A 25240-nucleotide genomic window follows, 5' to 3' on the forward strand; every position below is an offset into this window, starting at 1 on the left:
TGAAGGGTGACCTTGTAGAGGTTTATAAAGTCATAAGGGTAAATAGACAAGGTCTTTTCCCTGAGGTCGAGGAGTCCAGAACCAGAGGGCATGGCTTTAAGGTGAGAGGGGAAACATTTACAAGGATCCTAAGGGGCAACCTTCTCACGCAGAGGGTGGTGTGTGTATGGAATGAGCTGCCAGAGGAAGTGGTGGAGGCTGGTACAATTACAACATTTAGAAGGCATCTGGGGAGATCCAAGATGGCGGTGACCCAGCAAGTCTGAGTCTGCAGAGCTCTGCCCAAGACTCAGGCAGAGTAGGGTGCCCACTCGGACTTCACCTGTTAAATTACTTAACATAGTTTTTGTCTAGCACCTTTGGCCATTTTGCATCAAACTTTAACAGTTTGGTGCTTTTTAAAAAAATGACTAAGGGCAGCGGTTCCCGTAGTTCGCAACAGGCAGGAACCCCTCCCCGCCTCCCAGTGGCAGAGATGCCCGCGGCCGCCTCGGGGGACTTACATGCAAAGGCGAGCCTGATCTCAGAGTTCGTTAAACTCAGAGAAGATTGATACGTCCATTGTGGAGACCCGGTCCACGTGGGAGTCGATCTCGGTCATACTGCAGAAGCATGACCAAGAGATCGACAAACTCGGGCAGCATGTTGGAGGGGTGGACCAATGGGCCGCGGCCCCGGAGACTGCTGCTGACTCATCCGTGGGTCAGGTCCGGGTTCTGGAACAGCGAGTCCGGACCCTGGAGGAACATATCGATGACCTCGAGAATGCTGGTTGCTGAACAGGAGGAAGAAGGCCAGCTTGTGGATTTCCTGGAGCAATGGCTCCCACAGCTGTTGAAACTGGAGTTGGAGCTTGGCTGGGTGTGGGTTGAGCGGGCCCACCAGGTCGTTATATGCAGGTCCGGGTCGGACCAGCGCCTCTGCCCGGTCTTAGTTTGGCTCCAACACTACGGGAAAAACAAATGCTGCTGGAGGCCTCCAGAGTCTTGGGAAGAATTCCCATGCCATGATGTATAAGGGCTCCAAGACAATGTTGTTTCGGGGCTTTTCCCTGGTTGTGGTCCGCAAGAGGAGGGCATTTGACAAGGTGAAGAAGTGTCTGAGAGACTCAAATATTCAATATTCCATGCAATAATCTGACAACGCTGCGCTTCAGTCATGGAAGATCTGTTTATAACTTTGGATCACTGGAAAAAGTAAAAGAATTCCTGGACATTCTCAAATAGATTGCAGGAGTTGAACTGTATGGACAACAACTTTATTTCCCCCCCCCCCCATTTATCTTTCCTTCTTCTCTCCATCTTCCCTTGGAGGGCTGGGGGGGGTGGAGGGGGGGGGCAATTTGTTCCTTATTCTTTCTTTAGTCTCTGATCTATAGCTTGATTATTGGGGGATGTCTCTGAGTGGGCTTTTTATTTCGTTGCTTAATACTTGCTGGGATTGTAATTTTGTAATCTTAAATATTTTTATGTTGTGCTGTTTTGTTAAGTATATCTAGCTAATAGTGTAGGGGGGTGGGTGGGTTGCCCTCTTTTCTGTTTCATAAGATACTGGAATTTATTTATTTTACTTTGCAATGCCTGGGCTGAGGGCAGGGCTCTAGCTGGGAGAGGTTATGGCTGGGTTATTGGAAGGTAGTAGTGTCCCCTGTGGGCAAGGGGGAAAGTCTCCCTCTAAATATACTTTGTTATTTTTATTTAGGAGTAGTTCTTAGTTGTTTTGATTTAACTTTTTTAAATATGTGAATTGTTTTTGGTATGTATTCAATATCTTTTGGGTGGGATTCTTCCTCCTGGGGGGTCTCAGGCTTGCCTGGATGATCATTTGTTTAGGTGGTGCACCTGGAATGTCAAGGGAGGCCACTTGCCAATCAAAAGGAAAAAGATATTATCAAGTCTTAAAAAAGAAAGAGTTGACATAGCTCTCTTACAGGAGACACATCTATTTGATAAGGAGCACTCGAAGCTGCAACAAGGCGGGTTTGGCCAGGTGCTTTTTTTCAGCTTTCGGCTCAAAAAGTAAGGGAGTGGCCATTCTTATTCAGAAGAATCTTCCCTTCCAAATGCTAAGCCAGATAAAAGATGAGTCTCGATGGTATATATTGATTAAAGCCCTAATATATGAAGAGGTATATGGGATTTTGAATCTTTATTGCCCCCCAGCACACCCTTTTAAATTTGTAATGGAAGCGTTCTCTAAGTTGATGGCTCTCGGGGTCCGCCATACAATTATAGGGGGAGATTTTAATTGTATCATTGACCCAGAGACAGACAGGATACCTAGGAGCTCTGCGGGCATATCTTTAAGATCTAGGCAGCTGGTGGATCTGAATAGGGAGTTGGGGCTGGTAGATGTGAGAAGATGCCTCCATCACGAGGGTAGAGACTTCACCTTCTATTCTAACCCACACAAATGCCATACCAGAATCAACATGTTTTTTTGTCCCCTCTACCCTTTTGATATTGTGCAGTAAAATAGGTAATATAACTATTTCTGACCATTCCGCAGTGTATATGGAGGTTAAGACTAGCGATGATGGGATAGGTCCCTGCCATTGGCATATGGTCCCTTTTTTATTGAAGGATAGCAAGTTCATAAAATATTTTTCGCAGGAATATAAAACCTTCTGGGATATCAACTCAGGTAGGGCCAGTAACCCCTCAATGATATGGGAGACTGCAAAGGCATAAGTGCGAGACTTGGTCATCTCATATTCTGTGACCTAGAAAAGACAAAAGGGAGAGCAACAGCGGCTGCTTGTGGCTCGCCTAAAGACAGCCGAGACAGCGTATGTTGATAGGCCCTCCATTACTAAACTACAGCAGATCACAGCTCTTAGGGCAACCTTGAATACCGCACTTACTCAAATAGCAAAGAGGGAGATATTATTCGCGAACCAGAGACTATTCGAATATGGTGATAAGCCTGGCAGGTACCTAGTGTACCTTGCCAGAAAGAAAAAGGCTCCCCAAGCCATGACACGCATTAGGGAGATGAATGCAGCCTTTAGGCAGTACTATTTTGAATTGTATAAGTCGCAGGACTGCGAGGACAGAACAAGTAAGCTGGAGTCTTTCTTTAAAAATCTGGCCCTGCTGGGCCTAACCTCGGAGCAGGTGTCGGTTCTTGAATGTCCCCTTGACAACCCAGGAAGTACAGGGAGCGGTGAGGCAGCTTCAGAGTGGCCAAACACCTGGATCAGACAGATTCTAGGCTGAGTTTTATAAAGAATTTATCGGGGAACTGGCCTGGCCACTTATAAATATGTATAACTTCATATAGTCAGGGCTGCCTCCGACCTTCGCTGAGAGAAGCAAATATTTCTCTCAGTCTTAAGAAGGGAAAGACCCTAGAAGACTGCTCCTCATATAGACCCGTATCCTTGTTAAATGTGGACTTCAAAATTCTCTCAAAAATGTTAGCATTAGGACTGGAGAGGGTCTTATCATTCATTATAAAAGAGGACCAGACAGGGTTTATAAAGGGTCGCAGATCAACAAGTAACATTAGAAGAGTCTTAAATATGGTACAAGCCTATCAGCAGGGAGCGATATCAGGTTTTGTTGTCTCCCTTGATGCAGAGAAGGCATTTGATCGGGTAGAATGGCCATATCTCCCCGTGTCTGCGTGGGTTTCCTCCGGGTGCTCCGGTTTCCTCCCACAGTCACAAAGATGTGCGGGTCAGGTGAATTGGCCATGCTAAATTGCCCGTAGTGTTAGGTAAGGGGTAAATATAGGGATTTGGGTGGGTTGCGCTTCGGCGGGTCGGTGTGGACTTGTTGGGCCGAAGGGCCTGTTTCCACACTGTAAGTAATCTAATCTAATCTAATCTTTTTAATAAGCTGGTACGGTTCAGCCTTGGAGAGGTCTTTGCTAAATGGGTCTCAGTATTATATAATGATCCCAAAGCAGCGGTGATCACCAACGGCTTAAGTTCGAATGGCTTTAGCGTCAGCAGAGGCTGTCGTCAGGGATGTCCTCTCTCACCATTATTATTTATGCTAGTGATTGAGCCACTGGCAGAAGCTATATGAACTGACCCTAACATAACGGCTCCAGAGGTTGGATCGGGCAAGCACAAAATTATTCTCTATGTGGATGATGTCCTCCTTTTCTTAAGCGATCCTTTGATATCGGTGCCCTGCCTAATTCAAGTGGTCAATTTATTTGGTATGTTCTCAGCCTACAAAATCAATTTTGTGAGATCGGAAGCCATGCCACTGGGTGGTCTTGCCAGTATATCCACTTTTCCGGACAAATCCGGTTTTCCCTTTCGGTGGTCACTAGAAGGTTTTCTGTACTTAGGTATTTTCATCACTCCGGCGTTTGGTCAGCTATATAAAGCCAATCATACACACTTATTAGAGAAAATAAGACAGGACCTTCAACGCTGGGAAAATCTCCCTATATCTTGGTTAGGTAGAGTAGCCTTAGTTAAGATGAATATTTTACCTTGTCTTTTATACCCTATGAGAACGGCCCCCTTGCTGTTACCGATACAGGCATTGCGTAAGCTTTATGGTTGGCTCGGCTCCTTTATTTGGAGTCCCTTATCAAATTAGAAAAGCTGCAGCTTCCACAAGTAAGGGGAGGGTTGGACTTTCTGGATTTCAGGAGGAACTAATTGAGCTCCTGATTATCTTAAGTAGCTGATTGGGTCTCTTGTGACTGACAATCAATCAATCTGGTTAGATATTGAGGCCTCTCAAGCAAAACGTCTCATCAATTTACTATTTATGGGCAAGCTGAGAGTTATTATGGATTGTTGTGAAAACCTTATTGTATTAAATACAATCAAAGCCTGGAGGATAATGTGACAAGATGAGGGTAACCTGCAAAAAAAAACCCTCCCCTTATACCCCTATAGTGGGAACATTAGGTTTCCAGCCAGGGCTGACCAATGCTATGCTCAAAATCTGGGAGTCCAGAGGGATCTCCTGTTTCGGAGATCTGTTTGATGGGGAGGTCACAATGTCCTTTGAGCAGATACGCCAGAAGTTTGGGCTGCCCAGCAGGGACCTCTTTCGGTATTTTCAAATACAAGACTTTATACAAAAGAAGACCACACTGATAATCAATCCTTATAAATCGGATAGGGAAAGGAGAGTGCTCTGGCCGATAGGTCCACCCTCGGTCAGTACTCTCTACCACCTACTATGCAATAAGGTATCGAAGGATATGGAACTGTTATATAAAACCTGGAGTCAAGAATTAGGATCAGAAATCTCCTTAGAAATGTGGGAGGACGTCTGGGAAAATGCCAGGAAGATCTCTATTTGTAACAGAACTCAGTCTACTCAATTGAAGGTACTTCACAGGGTTCACAAGGCACCTGAACGACTTGCAAACTTCAAAGCAGGAGCATTTCCGATGTGTCCTAAATGCAAAATCGAAGTTGGTACTCTCACGCATTGTCTATGGACATGCCATTAAGATCCGTAGGTATTGGGACAGATTAGTGAATGCCTTGACAAAGATTTTGGGTACGGAGATTGGATTGGACCCAATATCCCTACTCTTGGGCTCCCCAAATTTCCCCTCTTTGGATGTATACAGGAGAAAATTATTCACTATCCTTTCCTTTTGTGCGAGGAAAAATATTTTCGTGAATTGGGTGTTCGAAAGCCCCCGAGGACACTCAAACTGGTACATGTTAGTCATGGAATATATCCCCCTTGACAATCTTATGAATATGGTGCACCAAAAAACGGAATGATTTTACAGAACATGGCAGCCCCTTGTGAGCTATACTGACACATATTTTGGCCTTACAGTCCAGGGCCTTTGTTTAGCCGTGGTAATGGTTCTGGCTGGTTCGGGGGCCCCTGGGAGGAGGAATCCCATCTAAATATGGATTTTGTTATGACATGATATAAATCTATTTTGAATATGTATTTAGTTATTTATTTACCTATTTGTTTATTGTTAGTAACATATGATACCCTATTTTATATTTTGGTTGTTTGTAGAATAGATTGGTAGTTAGTTTTTTTTTAATTTCATATTGGTGCTGTTATTATATTGTAAAGTGGAACATTCTAATTGTATTATTTTTGTAATTTTGTAAAAATAGGAAGGGTTTAGAGGAATATGGACCAAGTGCTGGCAAATGGGATTAGATTTGTTTAGGATATCTGGTCAACATGGACAAGTTGGACTGAAGGGTCTGTTTCCGCTGTACATCTCTATGACTCTTATCATTCTATAAGTACACTAGAATGGTGGTTTATTTTAAGACAATTGTTTACAAATTGAAAATAAACTTTTACTGTAAAGCTTCACAGTTTGGGTGAGTGGCTAGAAGCTGTACCCCATGAGAAACGTCTGTTGAATCAGGCCTTTTCCTGTATCTTTCCCCTCTGTGTTGTTCCAAGTACGGACCCCAATCTGGGGCTGATGCACAAGCAGCAGATACCTTCTGTAAAAGGAGAAGCAAAGTATTACATCCTGCCTGATTTTAACCAGTTCATCAACCTCTAATAGGGGAATGTGGGGAAGAGATCCTGCTTGTAATGAATTAATCCTGATTTTAATGTAATGAGGAAATCACATTTGGAAGCCCAAGTGGCCCCATTGTTTCAGTGTTAGGCTTTGTCATGATGGTTTAATTCATCCCTGCTCCAGGATTCCTGACCAGTCCCGCAGTCCTAGTGACAGCTCCTGACTGCTCATGAAACGCTCTGTATTTAAAGGGACCTGAGCAGCAGTTGGAATGGCTGTGTCCTAGTTTCCTTGGGAAAGCAGAAGAACGATGACACAAAGATATGAGAAGGCTGCCTTCAAACCCCTGCCCAACCCTCAATCCCACCCCTTTCTGACTCATTTCCCAACACTCGAGGTGAAGGGAGGGATTGCTACCCATGGAGAGTGCAAGGAGCCAGCTGCCTTGTTGTGGTTGGAGTTTGCAGAATCAGTGAGTAGTGGTAGGACACTCCTGAGAACATGGAGACAGCCCCCAGGTAGTTTAATCTCCTAGAAAGGACAAGAAAGGTAAATCACAAAGCACTTACAGGTGACAGTCTCAACTTTCTGTCTACCACACAGCACAGTCAGAACAAATTCCTCTGCACCTCCACTCATCTATCCTTCTTACAGTCTCGTCAGAACTTTGTTGCAACGGGGAGGGAAAGTTCATCAAATATTTAAAATGTACTTTGTAAAACAATATTTCAGCAAACCAGTTGGGAAACGGCTTGAACTGAATCTAATACTTTGTGATCAGAAGAATTTAACAGTAACATTGTAGGACAGGAGCTTTAATGGAGGAATGACGGCAGTATCTTGAACCTCTCTATTTCATATTGTCAGCTCTTGAGAACGAGAGTCTTAAATCCAAACAAATGGAAGACAATCATAGATCAAAGGAGCAGTACAAATTGATCTGTTGCTAAGAAAGCTGGTAGGCCTAAGGACTCAGGGGATGATAAGTCAGACAATTGGGAGTCAGAGGTTGGAAAGGAAATAAAGACGACGATACAGAGGTAACCAACAAGACATATGAAAGTGACTGTAATATTCTCTCATTACGGTAAACAGGAAATACGTATTGGAATTTGACATAGGCCTTTATCAACAGGTGTTACAATGGGGAATGAGGAAACAGCAAAAAGCTTAAACAAATACTTTGCACACTTTAACCCGATAGAAAATTTAAGAAATACTTCTGGACGTGATGAGGAACCAAGGACTGAACTTTGCCACAAATATGTGTATCTCAATGTTGGGCTAAATTCAGAAACAAAAGAAGGGGGCAGCTATCCTGCTACTGGTGCTCTCCTTGGTGAGATGTACAGCCATTCAATGGCATGCTTGACTTTGGTGGGTACAGTGTACAGTATGAGAAAACAAGACCATAGGCACATCTCCCCAACATTGAAAGACAATTGTTTCCATACAGCTTAAGGATAGCTACACCACAAGCATGGCATAAGGTCAGGAGGCAGGATTTCCATGAACAATCAGAATGGGTACAGATTTGATTGAGCTTGTGCTATTGGCTTAATTCTGTGCCATGTTCTGGTTGTCTAATCAATTGAGCTAACTGATGCATTCCTCCAAACCTAGAAATAAATAACTCATTTAAATTCGCAGGCAGTATGAAGGTCTTGTGTTACCTGAATGAAAGCAACAATGTGGATTCATTGCACCTTGCTTGTTTTCAGCCTATTATAATATTTTTTACCCACAATTTGCACACATTGACCCTTTTTAGTAATGGCATGAATAAAAATCGATGCAGCATACAAAAGTATACCAAATTACCCAGTTATTTGTTTATTTTCTCAAATGTTCTGCTGACTCACTGAAGGAGCAGCATAAGTTGGGAAACCAATTCATCAGAACAGAAGAACTATCTCATTGAATATAGGGAGAACTAACCATTTGGATACAGAACTGGCTCAAAGGTAGAAAACAGAGGGTAATGGAGGGTTGTTTTTCAGACTGGAGCCTGTGACCAGTGGAGTGCCACAAGGATCGTTGCTGGGATCACTACTGTTTGTCATTCCCATAAATGATTTTGTTGTGAGTATAAGAGGAATAGTTAGTAATTTTGCAGATGACACCAAAATTGGAGGTGTAGTGGACAGCGAAGAGGGTTACCTCAGATTATAACGGGATATTGACCCGGTGGACCAATGGGCTAAGAAGTGGCAGATGGAGTTTAATTCGGATAAATGTGAGGTGCTGCATTTTGGGAAAGCAAATCTGAGCAGGACTTTAATACTTAATGGTAAGGTCCTAGGGAGTTTTGCTGAACAAAGAGACCATGAAGTGCAGGTTCATAGCTCCTTGAAGGTGGATTTGCAGGTAGATAGGGGGGATAGTGAAGAACGCATTTGGTATGCTTTTCGTTATTGGTCAAAGTATTGAGTACAGGATTTGGAAGGTCGTGTTGCACCAGTACAGGACATTGGTTAGGCCATTATTGGAATATTGTGTGCAATTCTAGTCTCTGTCCTATCAGAAGGATGTTGTGAAACTTGAAAGGGTTCAGAAAAGACTTACAAGGATGTTGCCAGGATTGGGGGATTTGAGCTATAGGGAGAGGCTGAACAGACTGGGACTGTTTTCCCTGGAGCATCAGAGGCTGAGGGGTGACCTTATAGACATTTATAAAATCATGAGGGGCATGGATAGGGTAATTAGACAAAGTCTCTTCCCTGGGGTGGGGGAGTCTAGAACTAGAGGGCATAGGTTTAGGGTGAGAGGGCAAGATATAAAAGAGACCTAAGGGACAACTTTTTTACTCAGAGGATGGTGTGTTTATGGAATGAGCTGCCAGAGGAAGTGTTGGAGGCTAGTATGATTGCAACATTTAAAAGGCATTTGGATGGGATATGAATAGGAAGGGTTTGGGGGGATATGAGCTGGGTGCTGGCAGGTGGGACTAGATTGGATTGGGATATCTGGTCAGCATGGACAAGTTGGCCTGAAGGGTTTGTGACTCTCTATGACTCTAATTATGAGCAGGAGCCTGCTCGATCATTTAATATGATCATGGCTGATTTCATCTCTGTCTCAACTCCACTTTCCTGCGCTCCCCATAAACTTTAATCCATTACTCATTAAAAATCTGTCCATCTCCAACTTACATTTACTCAATATCTTGGCATCCACCACGCACTGAGTTCCACAGATCTATGACCCTTTAACAAATGTAATTTCTCTTCATCTCTATTGTAAATCGTCTACCCCTTATCCTGAAACTATGACCCCATGTTAGATTGTCCCACATAAGGAAATATCTCTGTATCCTCTTCGAAATTCATCAACATGTTTCCTTACCTGCCACAAGGTGGAGCCCTCAGCTTGGACAACTCTCACTACAGCCACAATGGGGACCCACATAATACAGAAGATGGTCATACACCAGCCCAGTGCTACTGCCCAGACAGGGTATTCAACAGGTCCATATGTTGGTGGAGCCAATGTTGTCAAGGACCAAATCAAGAGAACCTATTTAAAATGATTGCACAAAACAAAATCATAAGCACAATGAGACTGATCCTCTCTACCTTGATTGCTGAACAATGCTGAAATCAAAGCATTGAAAAATTACATGAGAACACACATCTGAAAAAGGGCCATTCAACCCAATAGATCGATGCTCGTGCTTAAATTCCAAATGATACACTTCCCACTGCTTTCCATCCAACTCTATCTGTCCAAGCTTTCATCTTTTCTTTCTCATATAACAATCTGGCGTTCCCTTAAATATTTACCATTTCCTTGAACTGCTTATCATATTAGCAAATTCCACATTATATTTGTTCCTTGATTAAAGAGTTTTCTCCTGAATTTCTTCCGACTTATATAAATGACTAACATGTAGTTGTGCCCTTCTTGTACCATGTGTACATTACATATCCTCAGTTGTCTAAGGTTGCAGAAAATGCAATCACTCCCCAAGATATCACACCTCTTAGGAATGCAGCATTTTGTTTATAAATAACCCCTTAGCCACTTGGACTGCCTCTTATTACATAATCCCTTGGTTAACCATTTGGCTATTCAGTGAACAGCCTTTATCACATGATCACAAGTACACTGTACCTGCTGTACAGGATTCCAAACTGCGGAAACTCCTTGCTGACCTCCTGTAACTCCCCCCTATCTTGCTCACAACACATTCCAATCCCTGAAACTCTGCTTTCCTTTGAGTTGTGATTGACTCTGGAGAAAACTGACTATCCCTCCCAATCCCTTACACCATAGGAGTGCCCATGCTACTGAGGTGGAGAGCCACAGTAGCCATGGTACAAAGATATGGTATTCTAGGAAGCCTTGTTGTCAATAAACTTCTACCAACCACAATTCCAAAGCTCTGCCAATGTTGATGTTTTTATCAATATATATTTGATATTTTAATTATTACTCAATAAGTAATTGCCAACTAATGTGACATCTCCTTACTGCCATCAAACACGGAGTGATAAAAACCCAGCACGCTCTCCACCACAGCCAGAAGAGCCAATTTCTTTCCCCAATCATCATCTCAATGTCCTTGATGAATCTGTTTATCCCTGTGAACAACAAGGAAGCAGAAAGGTCACCTTGGACTGAGTGGCACTCAAGAACAGGTTAAAACAGAGAAGGGATCACTCAAGATTTCATACTAGGGGAGTAACTTGTTCCCTGTCACCAACCTAGTTATCATGAAAATAAATTTTTGGATATATCCTGAAGAGGTCTCCCTCTTAAAAAAAAGGGTCATGTTGATGATCTGTCCTGAGACAGACAGAACCTGTTGTCAGAATGAGGGAGCATGGAGAATCAAAGTGAGTCCTATGTTGAGACAAATAAAGGAAACTGGAGCACAGGAGGTCACAGGAAATATCATGAATAAACCAGCCATTCTGTTTTCCCACTTGCCTTGATAATTGGGAGGAATTGAATGAGTTCTGTAATAAACAGCAGTTGGTCTTAAGATGAAGATATTTGAATAGTCTCCCCATCAGCAAATAACAGAAACATGCTGGCTGCAAAACTGAACCCCAACAACAACCACCTGGAACCCATCAATAAAATATGTTCACAAGTGGTTGGTGCAGGAAGCTCTTGAACTACTTAAGGACAGATCTTTGATAATTAAAAAAGAGGGTCCATTTTTTATCCCATTGTCTTCCCATATGAAGTACTATTAAGGTCATATAATTCAATTCATCAGTGTTGTGATTTTTGAAGAATCATGAAGAACAGTTGGCAATTTTATCTAAATTTGTTATTTATTCATACATTTGTGGGATGTGGGCATTGCTTCATGGTCACCATTTATTGCCAGTCTCTAGTTGCCCTCGAGAAGGTGGTGGTGAGCTGCCTTCTTGAACCACTGCTGTCCACCTCCTGTGGGTTGACCCACATTGCCATTAGGAAGGGAGCTCCAGGGTACTGACCCAGCGACAGTGAAAGAATGGCGATATATTCCCAAGTCGAGATGGTGAATATATTTGAGAGGAACTGGAAGTTGGTGTTTTTCCCATATATCTGCTGCCTTGTCCTTCTAGATGGAAGTGGTCATGGGTTTGGAAGGTAATGTCTGAGGATCTTTGATGAATCAGTGGTGGAGGGAGTAGATGCATGTGGATGTACCAATCCAGCAAGCTGCTTTGTCCTGGATGATACCACACTTCTTCAGTGTTGTTGGGGCTGCACTCATCCAGGCATATGGGACATATTTCTTTACACTCCTGACTTATGCTTTATTGACAGTGAACAAGCTTTGGGGAGTCAGAAGGTGGGTTACATGCCACAGTACTCCTAGCCTCTACCCTGCTCTTGTGTTTGTATGTTGGGTCCAGTTGAGTTTCTGGTCAACGATAATACCCCAGAAGGTTGATCATGGGGAAATTACTGATGGTAACACCACTGAATATCAAGGGTAGGTGGTTACAACATATTTTATTGATGATGGCCATAGCCTGGTATTTGAGTGTCACAAATGTTGCCTGCCACTGGTCAGCCCAAGCCTGGGTATTGTTCAGAACTTGGTTACATTTGAACATGGAATGTTTCGTATCTGAATCGTCGCAAATGGTTCTGAACATTATGCAATCATCGAAGAACCTCCCTATTTTTGACCTTACGATGGAGGGAAAGTCATTGACGAAGCAGCTGTAGATGGTTGGGCCCATGACACTACCCTGAGGAACACCTACAGCAATGTCCTGGAGTTGAGATAGCTGACCTCCAACAACAACAACCATCTTCTTATGTGGACTAGGAGAAAGTGAGGACATTAGATGCTGGAGGTCAGAGTAGAAAAGTGCGGCGCTGGAAAAGCACAGCAGTCCAGGCAGCATTGGAGGGGAAGGAAAGTCGATGTTTCAGGCATAATCTCTTCATCAGGAATGTGGGGCAGTTGTGGAGTGGTTGCTGAGAGATAAACAGGAGGGTTCAAGTTGGGGAAAAGGGTATCTGGAAAGATGATAGGTGGATGCAAAGAGGGGTGATTGTGACAAGTTGGTGGGGAGGGTGGGAAGGATGATGGACAGGTAGGACAAGTTAACAGGGTGGTGTCGAATTGGAGGGTTGAATCTGGGATGAGGTGAGGGGAGGGGAGAGTTGGAAACTAGTGAAGTCAATGCTGATGCCATATGGTTGAAGTATCCCAAGGCAGAAGATGTAGCGTTCTTTTTCCTGTTGTCGGGTGGCCAGGATTTGGCAGTGGAGTCAGTATAGGACTTGCATGTCCTTGGTTAAACTTTGGACCCTTCAACGACACGGTATCAACATCGACTTCACTAATTTCCGAATCTCAACCCCACACCCCTCACCTCATCCCAGATCCAACCTTTCAACTCAGCACCACACTCCTAACCTGTCCTACCTGTTCATCATCCTTCCCATCTATCGCCTTCTTGGCTACCTGTCCCTCACCCCATCCCTTTTATTTTTCTCTCATCCCTCTTCCTGCACCCACATTCCCGTGAAGGGCATCTGCTGTGCTTTTCCAGCGCCATACTTTTCAACCCATCTTCATGTGTGGCAAGTATAATTCCAATCATCAGACAGTTTGCCCCCAAATACTCATTGATTCTAGTTTTGCTTGGGCTCCTTGATGTCACAATCAGTTGAATGCGGCCTTGATGTGAAGAGCTGTCACTCTCACCTCACCTCTGGAATTCAGCTCTTGTGTCCACTTTTGAATCAAGGCTGTAATGGGGTCAGGAACTGAGTGGTTCAGGCGGAAGAAAAACTGGGTGTCACTGAGCAACTGCTACTTGATAGCACTGTTGAAGACATCTTCCATCAATTTACTGATGATCGAGACTAGACTGATGGGGCGCTAATTGACTGGATTGGATATATCCTGCTTTTTATATACAGGACACACCTGGGCAATTTTCCACATTGTTGGATAGATGACAGTGGTGTAGTTATAGTGGAAGATCTTTAGTAGGGGAGTGGCTAGTTATGGAGCACACATCTTCAATACTCTTGCTGAGATGTTGTCAGGACTCGTAGCCTTTGCAGTATCCAGTGTCTCTATCCATTTTGTGATTTCATGTGGACTGAATTGACTGGTATCTGTAATGCTGGGGACCATTGGAGGAGGCCGAAATGGATCATCCACTCAGCACTTCTGGCTGAAGATTGCTGCAAAAGCGTCAGTCTTATCTTTTGCACTGAGGATGGGATATTTGTAGAGTCTTCTCCTCCACCACCACTCACAACTGGATGTAGCAGGACTGCTCAGCTTAGATCAGATTCATAGGTTGTGGGATCGCTTAGCTCTGCCTACCATTTGCTGCTTATACTGTTTGGCACGTAGTCCTGTTTGTTGGCTTCACCAGGTTGACATGTCATCTTCAGTTACGCCTGGTACTGCGCCTGGCATATCATCCTGCACTCTCCATTGAATCAGGGTTGATCCCCTGACTTAATGGTAATGGTAAAAACAATGACTGCAGATGCTGGAAACCAGATTCTAAATTAGAGTGGTGCTGGAAAAGCATAGCAGTTCAGACAGCATCCAAGGAGCAGGAAAATTGACGTTTCGAGCAAAAGCTCTTCATCAGGAACACAGGCCTGAAGGGTGGAGAGATAAATGAGAGGAGAATGGTAATGTTGAGTGGGGATTATGTCGGGGCATGAGTTTATAAATTCTGCAGCTGTTGATGGCTCACAGTGCCTCATGGATGCCCAGTCTTGAGTTGCTAGATCTGTTCCAAGTCTAGGAGAAAGTGAGGACTGCAGATGCTGAAATACAGGGCACACCATTTAGGACAGAGATGAGGAGAAACTTCTTCACCCAGAGAGTGGTGGCTGTGTGGAATGCTCTGCTCCAGAGGACAGTGGAGGCCCAGTCTCTGGATTCATTTAAGAAAGAGTTGGATAGAGCTCTCAAAGATAGTGGAATCAAGGGTTATGGAGATAAGGCAGGGAGCGGATACTGATTAGGAATGATCAGCCATGGTCATATTAAATGGCGGTGCAGGCTCGAAGGGCTGAATGGCCTACTCCTGCACCTATTGTCTATTATCATTTCTGATGAAGGGCTTATGCCTAAAACATCGACTCTCTCGCTCCTCAGATGCTGCCTTACCAGCTGTGCTCTTCCAGCACCACACTGTTCGAAGTCCGTCCCATTTAGAACAGTGATAGTGCCACACAACAATGATAGAAATTATTCTCAATGTGAAGATGGGAATTCATCAACACAAGGATTGTGCAGTGGTCACTCTTACCAATCCTGTCATAGACAGAATGCATCTGCAGCTAGCAGATTGCCTAGGATGACGTCAAGTATGTTTTTCCCTCTTGTTGGTTCCCTCACCATCTGCCACAGACCAAGTCTAGCAGCTATGTCCTTTGGTCCCGACTGCCTTGATCAGTAGTGCTGCTACCGAACATTGAAATCCTCCACCAAGAATTCTTTTTGTGCCCTTTTTTAATATTGTTTCAGTTCTTTCCCAACTTACCATACAGCCAGCTTACACCCATGAGTTCCAGCAGTGTTACTATAATGGGGACCCATCCAACACAGAAATGATCAATTAAATGTATCCAGTAAATTCCAGCCTGAAATTACAATAAGACATGAGCTCTTCACAGCAGTCTCCTGCACAAAACAGGTGATCCCTATGACATAAAAGTTGTAAACTTCTATTCACGTACAATCTGAGGTTGGCTAGGATCTCAGGCTCTGCATTTAGTAACAGGAGATGGGTAAGGGTCATGCAGTCCTACAGTATCATTGCACATTATCACACAAATGGTAAAATAACTGCTATCAAAATCACAGTCTTTCTTTATTTCTAAATAATTTGAAGTTTTTGACTTCCTAGTTATATCTAGCAATATATAAAAACTCAGAACAAATTATAGAAGCAACTTACCTGTGTTACACTCACAAGGCCAAACAAATAAAACAACACGCAAATACCACATGTCAGAGCAAAGCGCTTCGATCGTAGATATTTTGGAAACCTGTCCAGCAAAACTGTTAGGAGCTTTTCTGGAAAAATGAAAATTATTATTTGCAATCAGTAACAAATTAATAAGTTACACAGTACCTCAACAACCCGACCCGAAGGTACCAAAGCTCAAAAGATCAGAGGGGCAGACGACAACAAATTCCATTTTATCCTGAGTCTGGCCTGTCAATTATTGGAGAGATTCTCAGGCTGTCAATCCTTTACAACATTCAAACCTTAATATTTTTGCAAGCCTCATTTGTGGTTAAACATGTTTGCCCCAAAAACAGAGATTTGACAACATAGGATCTGCATTCAAAGGCAAACAATTAAGTTATGGACAAATATGAACTGACTGGGGGAGTCAACATAGATTTATTTTGGAAAAAGCATGTCTAACAAAACTGATTTGAGTGTTTTACAATAAGTAACATGATAGTTAAGAGAGTATAGATGGACTTCTGGAGACATTTAATTAAGTTCTGCTCAAGAGTCTATTCGGAGAAATGTAAATAAATGCTGTAAGAGGCATATCTCTGACATATATTAGAAATTGGTTAGCAAGTAGGGAACTGAGAGTAAGAATAACAGATAATTACTGTAGTTAGTAGGATGTGACTGTATGTTTTCAACAAAATCCGCACTGGATTATCAATTTTTCACCAGTGACTTAAATGAAGAAATTCAAAGCCATGTATTAAAGCTTGCTGACAACATGAAGTCAGTTAGTGCAGTAAGTGGCACTGAAAGTTGAAGGAAAGCATTAGATTAAGTGAGTGGGATAAAGTGGTAGACTGAGCTCAATGAGGCAAGTTTCAAACAACACCTTTGGGCTTAAGATGTATTCATTACAGTAATTTTTAAATGGTGAGGAAAGTAAAACGTGTGGACGAGAAGTGAGATTCAGGGTGCAGGCAAGAAAATCATAAAACCATAATAGACAGATACAAAAAAATCAAAAAGTTTAATAGAATCTTAAGTTCACCAAAATTATATCAGGGAAAAATGAATTTTATTAGAAAATTTCAAAACTGAGATTGATAGACTTGTGTTAGACAAGGATGTTATTCCTATGTTCTTGCATAAGAGTAGTGGAAGATGAGGAGAGCTGGGGTAGGATTAAGGAGAGAATTGAGAGAGAGCAGTGTAGGAATGGGACTGAGTGTGACTATGTGACAGGAATCCTGAGAGGGAGTAGTGAGGAGGTTTCATCTCATGGATGGACATCTGAGATCTGTTACATGCTATTCCTGCCCCTGTAGAATCTTCAGGACACTACATTTTGTCTTGGGTGGTTACGTGTGTATAGTGTGTCTCCTGCTGCTCCATTTCAAGCTTAGGATTTCCAAGTCTGTGCGAAAACTGAAGTCACTGTGGATGGTCAGGCAGGATGAGAGGTTTCTGGGTCATACTTCGCAGAAGGTAATCATCCCATAGACAGTGAGGGGTCAGTCTAAAAATCTGATACCATCTAGATGAGCAAGAAGAGACAGAAAATTCACAAGTCCTTGAAAGATGTGCCACTCCCAATCAAATGCTCCTTTTCAGATTTGGGGAGAGGAGGGGGGTGCACTATGCATACTTCATGAGAGTCTACGCTCCCATATAAGGACTAATCTAATTTGTTGACACATTTGAGGAGATGCATGCCAGTTATATGTTATAATAAACATTTTTCCTTGTGAGCTCTGTTGACAATGGCTCAATGCTATTTGCGCAAGGTAAAGATATGGCAAATGTCAATAGTCTTTGGTGTGTTAGTAGTCTGGTTGATTGATTTTTTTCAGGATTGTAGCATGATATTTTATGAAATATATGAATGCATGTTTGTAAGCAGTTCCACACATGCGATTGTTTCTATGGAATCCATTGTTCCTATTCAGAACGTGAGTTGAATGAGTGGGCATAGAAAAGAAATGAGTGACAAGAGTATATCAGGGTACATGGAGTATGGGTGTGGCTGATGTGTCGATATGCAGTGCATGCAAGGCCATTGGGATTGAGAGGGTGGGATGAACTGGTATGGAGATTATAAAGGAGCATTGGGTGGTACTGAGTGGCATTAAGTTCAGTCAAACTTCTGAGGTAATGGGTTCATGAGCTGGAATTGAATTGGCAGGATGGGGTTGGGAGGGCAAGAAGTGAGCCAGAGTGTCTGAAATATGATTAACAACTAGGATGCATCTTAAAGATCAAAAGCCAATCTTTTGAAGGGTCTGTCTCAGCGCTGGGTAGATCATGCTGACACCTCCAAACTGTGTCTGAACACAACAGACCTGAATTCACCTAACACCATCCTTCCATCATAGGAGTGAAAACCATATAATTCCAGGCGCTTCCTACAGAGGTGAGTGCAGCCTGATGGAATATTTCCCAAATATAGCTATGCATATCGGTAACAAGCATTATATTTTTTAAAAGGGAATTAGACAAAGAAATGAAAAGGAACAATGAGAAAAAAATTAATGAGAATGCAAAGAAATTCAATTTGGACAGTTAAAAGCTGTTTATAAAGCAACAGTGGAGCAGCTAACTGAGGTGGGTTAGTGGCGTCCTCCTGCAATTTGTATAGACTTTATTGTTTTGGTAAATATATTGAAAATTGAAACAGTTGAACTAATTTTTGCAATAAATTTTCAGGGATAGAATAAACATCAAAGTTTCTGTGAGTTTTTCTAAATATTGGGGTGATTTCCTCTGAATTTGAATGTAACTTTTAGTTCAGTTAAAGCATCCCCATTCTCCACGAACACAATGAGCAAAGAATTGATATACTGGTAGATTGGAGGTCCATCCAATTATTCACTAAGAGTAGTTTATTATCTTCGATTGTAATTCTAACCCACAAAGTGAATGATTAAAAAACATTGTTCTTACCTAAAGCTGCAAACATAGTGTCGATTGCCAATGTGACCAGCATGAGGAAAAATAGAATGGACCATAAAGGTGCCCACGGCAACTGCGCAGCAATCTCCGGATACGCCATGAAAGCCAAACCAAAACCTAAATGATGGATACATGTGATACAGTAAAAGCAATTGTGCTGTAAGGAAAAAAATAAAGGTCCCTCCATTTCAACCAACAATGTACTAGGAGACCAAAACAGTCTCAAAACAGTCCCTATTGTGACATTTTCCCTTTATCAATCCATCCTGGGTGACCATTAAATTATATTATCAATTCAATGATAGATTTGTGCTGTGGAGACATTTCCAGCATGTTATCTTTACAGCGTGCATAAGGCCATAACTGTATTGATACAAAATATTATTTACATTTTTTTTTAAATTTGGGGAGGGTATTATAGATTAAACATCTGTGAAGATGGCTAGTGATAGGACACAAGCCCGAGGAATATCTGCAGCTAGGACACAGGCCGGTTCTAAGACTGCAACAGCTTGACATGCAAGGCCATCATGGAAGCTAGGTTTATGGAAACATGTAAAGACTAACAGTTTGGAGAAGTGAGCAATCTTTTATTTTCCTGCTGTGTAAAATGTTTAGTCTGTAATGAAGTTGGTGAGGTACCATGACTATGTGCTGGATAATGTACTGAATAGTATAAAGGTGGAACAATTACAAGGATGTTGCCAGGGTTAGAGGATTTGAGCTATGGGGAGAGGTTGAACAGGCTAGGGCCGTTTTCCCTGAAGCATCGGAGGCTAAGGGGTGACCTTACAGAGGTTTATAAAATCATGAGGGGCATGGATAGAATAAATTGACAAAGTCTTTTCCCTGGGGTGAGGGAATCCAGAACTAGAGGGCATAGGTTTAGGATGAGAGGGGAAAGACATAAAAGAGATCTAAGGGGCAACTTTTTCATGCAGAGGGTAGTATGTGTATGGAATGAGCTGCCAGAGGAAGTCGTGGAGGCTGGTACAATTGCAACATTTAAGAGGCATTTGGATGGGTATATGAATAGGAAAGGTTTGGAAGGATATGGGTTGGGTGCTGGCAGGTGGGACTAGATTGGATTGGGATATCTGGTCAGCATGGACGAATTAGACTGAAGAATCTGCTTCCATGCTGTACACCTCTATGTCTCTATAATTTCCCTTCCAACTTTATCATGCTCTTGCGAAACTTGTAATTCCTTTCACCATTTTGGGAGCCTAGAGAGCCAGAGCTATCACACTGAGCTTAAGAACTAAAATGTGCAAATTGTTTGTATTGCTATGTTTTGAAGTTCAATCATATTATCATTTATCAATGTTGGTTTCGATCCATTTATGCCTGAAGCATTCAATGGCTATTGTTGCTTTACTAACAGATCCTCATTGCAACCTTGACCAAAAGAATTTGGTTAACCTGAGACCCGCACAATACCCACCTACAAACCACCCCAGTCCACAACTCAAAACATTTTAACTCCTAAATTATATCCCCTCAGTTGGAAGTTCAACTAACTAACTTGAAAAAAAAATTGTAAAACGTCAAAATATTTAATGGATCTCCAAACCTCTTCAGAACCAATCTCCACTAATTTGTAAAAGTCAGTATAGTTTATTCTGCAGCAATAATTATCGAATCCAGACTTTGCCAACAGAATAGAGAGATCATGGTTTGGTGAAATAGGAACATGTGAAAAAGGTGCAGGAGTCATCCACTCTGCACTGTGACCCATCTCCATCATTCAACGAGATCGAGCCTGATCAGTCTGTAACCTCAAATCGACATTCCTGCACAAACCAGATTAGCTTTCATCCACTGCTTAACAAGAATCTATTGAACTTGACCTTAGAAAATATGGAAAGACGTTGTCTCCATCAGGTATTCATGAAGAGAGTTCCAAAGACTCTCAATCTTCTGCGAGTGAAATAAAACACATATTTTAAATGGGCACCCCTTTATTTCAGAGAAAGTGAGGACTGCAGATGCTGGAGATCAGAGCTGAAAACTGTGTTGCTGGAAAAGCGCAGCAGGTCAGGCAGCATCCAAGGAGCAGGAGCATTGGCATTTTGGGCATAAGCCCTTCTTCAGGAATGAGGAAGGTGTGCCAAGCAGGCTAAGATAAAAGGTAGGGAGGAGGGACTTCTTATCGGTGTGCCAAACTACAACCACGCCTCCCTTGTCTGCTGGTTTGATAGTGAGGTTGGGGTTGGAGCGGAGGGAATGGAGGGCTGCACGTTGCGAGGGTGAGAGGTTGAAGTGGGTAAGAGGGGTGGACAGGTTGAAGCAGTTAATGTCGCGGCGGCAGTTGGCTATGAAGAGATCGAGGGTGGGTAAGAGGCCAGCACGGGGTGTCCAGTTTTAAACTACCACCGCGCCTCCCTTGTCTGCCAGTTTGACAGTGAGGTTGGGATTATTTCTAACACCTTTATTTCTAATACTTAGTTCTAATTTCTTTCATGAAGACCCGTTGGGATCTTAACTGTGTCAGTCCAACAGATACAAGCCTAGCCCGACCAATCGCTTTATCTTACACATTCCCGGTATTAGACTGATAAGCTTAATCTGCACTGCTTCCAATGCATATACTTCCTCCTTAAATAAATTGCCTGTACACAGGCAATCTTGCTAATGCCCTACATAACTGAACTATAACCTACCCCCTTTTACATTCAATACCCCCGCTACAATAAACCATAACCTTCTATAAGCTTTGCTCCTTCCATGCTAAGTCTGCATATTAGCTGTTCTTGTGATTCATGCAGTAAGACAGCAAAATACCTCTGCATTCTAGAACTCAGAACAACTTCACTAGTCAAATCAGATGTTTCCTTTGTATTCTTCCTGTCAAACACAGCATTTTCTGACATTACGCTCCATTTGTCACATCTTTACCTATGTATATCCTATGTATATCTTTTTATGGCTTCCTTATGTCCCCTTCTCAGCTCATTTGCTACTTATTGTGATGATACTTTAAGAAGTGCATTTTGTTCTGTTTTCTTTTCTGAAGAAAGGTTAAGACAGATGTACACAGCAGTTTCCTTAAAGCCAAGAAAGTAAACAACTACTGAAGCCACTGCAATCTTTGCTAAGTTTTGTTACGATCGAGCCCTCCATTATCACCTGATGAAGGAGCGTCGCTCCGAAAGTTAGTGTACTTCCAATTAAACCTGTTGGACTATAACCTGGTGTTGTGAGATTTTTAACTTTGTACACCCCAGTCCAACACCGGCATCTCCAAATTATGACTGAAGCCATGAGTATTTTTAACAGTTGAAACAACAGAAGCAGCCCAAATGGGTGGGTCAACCTTTCACATAGCCAGGACTTCTAGTTCTACTTTACTAACAGCAGTTGTTGGGGTCCTGAAGCTGTTTCTCCTCTCTCTGTTACAGCTAACAGCTGACGTTTCACTTCTCCCTGCTAGAATTGCATGAGACAATCTATTTTATTGAATTCACCTTTGCCAATGGTATGTTTATGGGACGTTACTATATTGGCACAGTTACTGTTTAGTAGTCAATTAATCTATTATTCTGTTAAATTTTCCAATAGAGTTCATTTATTCCAATTACTTCTTTCTTTTGCTATATTTTAATGATAGTGTATGAATAAAGTGTGCTTTGCTTCAAGACAGGTAGTTTGACCAATCAAATTGCATCCAGAACGCAACACCTGGCACTTGCCTTTAAAAAAGGAAAGCGTCAAGGTCTAAGCTATTTTCTAAATATTTTGACGGAGTTTGGTCTGGCCCATAACAAAATGAGGGTGCCTGTCAGGATCAAAATCTCTAACTGGGTTTAAGATAATTTGATTCAGGATAATTGGACTAAAAAGCAATGGTGAGTGTTGGTGTTTTAATTTCAGGTGTTGCTTTTGATTGATTTAATTACGGGATGCTTTGCATAGTATTGGCTCTTTCAGTTACTAAGAGTATCCTGGGGGTGGAAGAAGTCACTTCAGGAGTTTTACAGAAAGTGATCAAGGGCAATGGACAAACAACCTAGAACTTGGGTTGCCTGAGTTTGTGAGGAAAGGGAAAACAATTGTGGCAACTGCACGGCATTTATAATTGCCATGAATGCCATTGAAACGGCAAAATTCAATTAAAAAGGAAGTAGCTTGAGTTAGATGCAAAACAAAAACAGAAATGAAACACTTTTGAATTATGATTAAAAGCAGAACTAAAAGAAAAGGAAAGGAAGACCCGAGCAATGAAAGGGACAAACAGAGAGTAGAAAGGGAGAAAGAGAGAGCTTTTGAACTTCAGAGGTTGAAACTGAAAACTCAAAGTCAACTTAAAATAGTGGAGGTAGAATTGAAATGTAGGAGTTGTGAAAAGGACAGTGATGGAGAGCAATCCCATTGAAGCCAAAGGCCCAGTGGGGACCTGTTTAAATATGTCCAAGTGATGTCTAAATTTGACGATAAGGATGTAGAAGACTTTTACATTTCATTTGAGGAAGTGTTTCAACATTTAAAATGGCTGGTGCCCATGTGGGTATTATTGATCTAAACAAAGTTGATAGGTACAGTCAGTGAGGTATTTGTATCACTATCAGAGGAGGGACCTGGGGAGTACGATGAGATGAAAAAAGCCATCTTAAGTGCATATGAGCTAGTACCAGAAGCATAAAGACAATGTTTTAGGAATCTAGGAAAGGAACCTGGTCAAACGTTCAGAAAAGTTGAAAGGATCAAAAAAAGCAATTTTGATAAGTAGATAAGGGCAATGAAAATAGATCAAACATATGACACGCTTCAAGAGATGATTATTTTGGAGGAATTCAAAAATTTACTTCCTGAAGTAGTGAGAATTCATGTTAAAAAGCAGAGAGTTAAGACTGGCAGGTTAGCAGCACAAATGGGAAATGATTATGAGCTGGTTCATAAATCAAAGTCTAGCTTCCAATATCAATTTCAATCTAAATTAGGGAAAAGAAAAATTCTCAGGTGGTAAAGGAAAAGCAGATAACATTGGAGAGAGTAAAGATAGTTTACCAGAAGGCAAAAAGGAGACCCATGAGGGGGAAGGAGAAGTAAAAAGCTCAGGAGTTTTCACTGTAATAAAGTAGGCCACATTAAGTTGCGGTTTTGGTGATTTAGAAAACGTACTGAGAAGACAGATGTGGGAAAACAGGACAAGCCAGTGAATTTTGTTGAAGTGGTAAAGGAAAACACAATGGAGGCTAATAAAATGTAAAGAATTTACAACCAAATCAAGAGTTGGTTGAGAAGGAAGTTCCAGATCTCTTTAAAGAATGAATTTGCATGGTAAGGTTTAATTCATGTACGCCAGCAGGAGCAGTAAAAGAAATTCAGATTTTAAGAGATACAGGAGCAAGTCCACCTTTGATTGTGAGAGATAAAGAGATATGTGATTCAGTAGGAATACTGCCAGAAGCAGTAGTAATATGTGGAATTCATGGTGAGAAGAGAGGTTCCATTCTCCAGGTGCTTCAATTTTCTCCCAATGTGCAAAGATGTGCAGTTTAGATGAATTGGCAATGCTAAATTGCCCTGTGTTCAGGGATGTGTACGTTAAATGCATTAGTTAGGGGACATGTAGAATAATAGGGTAAGGAATGGTCTGGGTGGGTTACTCTTTCGAGGGTTGATGTGGACTTTTTCAGCCAAATGGCCTGTTTCCAAACTATAGGGATTCTATGATTAAATAAAGTGAAGGTGGAGAATCCAGTGAGAAGTGGTGAAGTGATGATGGGAGCAATAAAGAAATTCTCAGTTCCAGAGATACAGTTTATCCCTGGTAATCATCTAGCTGGGTCACAGGTGGGTGTGATGCCTACTGTGGTTGAAAAGCCAGTGGAAAATCAGGCGACTAAGGTGTTACATGAAGTATAACCTGGGATTTCTCCTAACAATGATATCAAGGTCACAAAGCTGCAAGTGGAAACAGGAGGAGGAATCAAAGAGTAAAGATAAGGAAGTGGAAGTTCAAACATCAGAAATTATATTTGATCAAATGGTTGAGAAAAAAAAACAAGAACAGGCGGAGGTCAAATTGGATATTTTAAATTCAGAGAAATTAGCTGGATTATGACAGAAAAATGATAAACTAATGCAATTGTATCAAAAGCTATATACAGAAAAAGAATGAGTTTATCCCTATTATAAACATGAAACTTATTATTACTATTATAAATTACTATAATTTATATTACTATTATAAACATGAAACTTTGATGAGGAAATGGAGATGATAGCAAATCCAGCCAGATGACAAATGGGCAGAAGCTCATCAAGTTCTATTACCAGCACGTTATAGAAAGGAAGGTAGCAGGTAACACATGAATTACCTGGATGTGGGCATTTGGGGGTAAGGAAAACTCAAGTCAAAATACAAAAACATTTTTATTGGCCTGGACTGTATTTGGAACATAGTTGACTTTTGCCAGACATGTGGAAAACCA

General features: G+C 41.9%; 1 protein-coding gene across 1 annotated transcript in view; it reads right to left on the reverse strand.

Moving 5' to 3' along the window:
- Window positions 1–692: 692 nt before the first annotated feature.
- Window positions 693–25240, reverse strand: part of LOC132820053 (sodium- and chloride-dependent neutral and basic amino acid transporter B(0+)-like) — a 60707-nt gene continuing 36159 nt past the window's right edge. The window contains exons 9-16 of the mRNA XM_060831971.1: window positions 18795–18920; window positions 15840–15958; window positions 15423–15522; window positions 10915–11024; window positions 9787–9957; window positions 6311–6418; window positions 2624–2722; window positions 693–947 (exon numbers count right to left, since the gene is read on the reverse strand). Of these exons, the coding sequence (XP_060687954.1) occupies window positions 693–947; window positions 2624–2722; window positions 6311–6418; window positions 9787–9957; window positions 10915–11024; window positions 15423–15522; window positions 15840–15958; window positions 18795–18920 (1088 nt within the window). The remainder of the gene's footprint in view (window positions 948–2623; window positions 2723–6310; window positions 6419–9786; window positions 9958–10914; window positions 11025–15422; window positions 15523–15839; window positions 15959–18794; window positions 18921–25240) is intronic.

Source organism: Hemiscyllium ocellatum, chromosome 11 (genome assembly GCF_020745735.1).
Source record: "Hemiscyllium ocellatum isolate sHemOce1 chromosome 11, sHemOce1.pat.X.cur, whole genome shotgun sequence".
NCBI lineage: Eukaryota > Metazoa > Chordata > Chondrichthyes > Orectolobiformes > Hemiscylliidae > Hemiscyllium > Hemiscyllium ocellatum.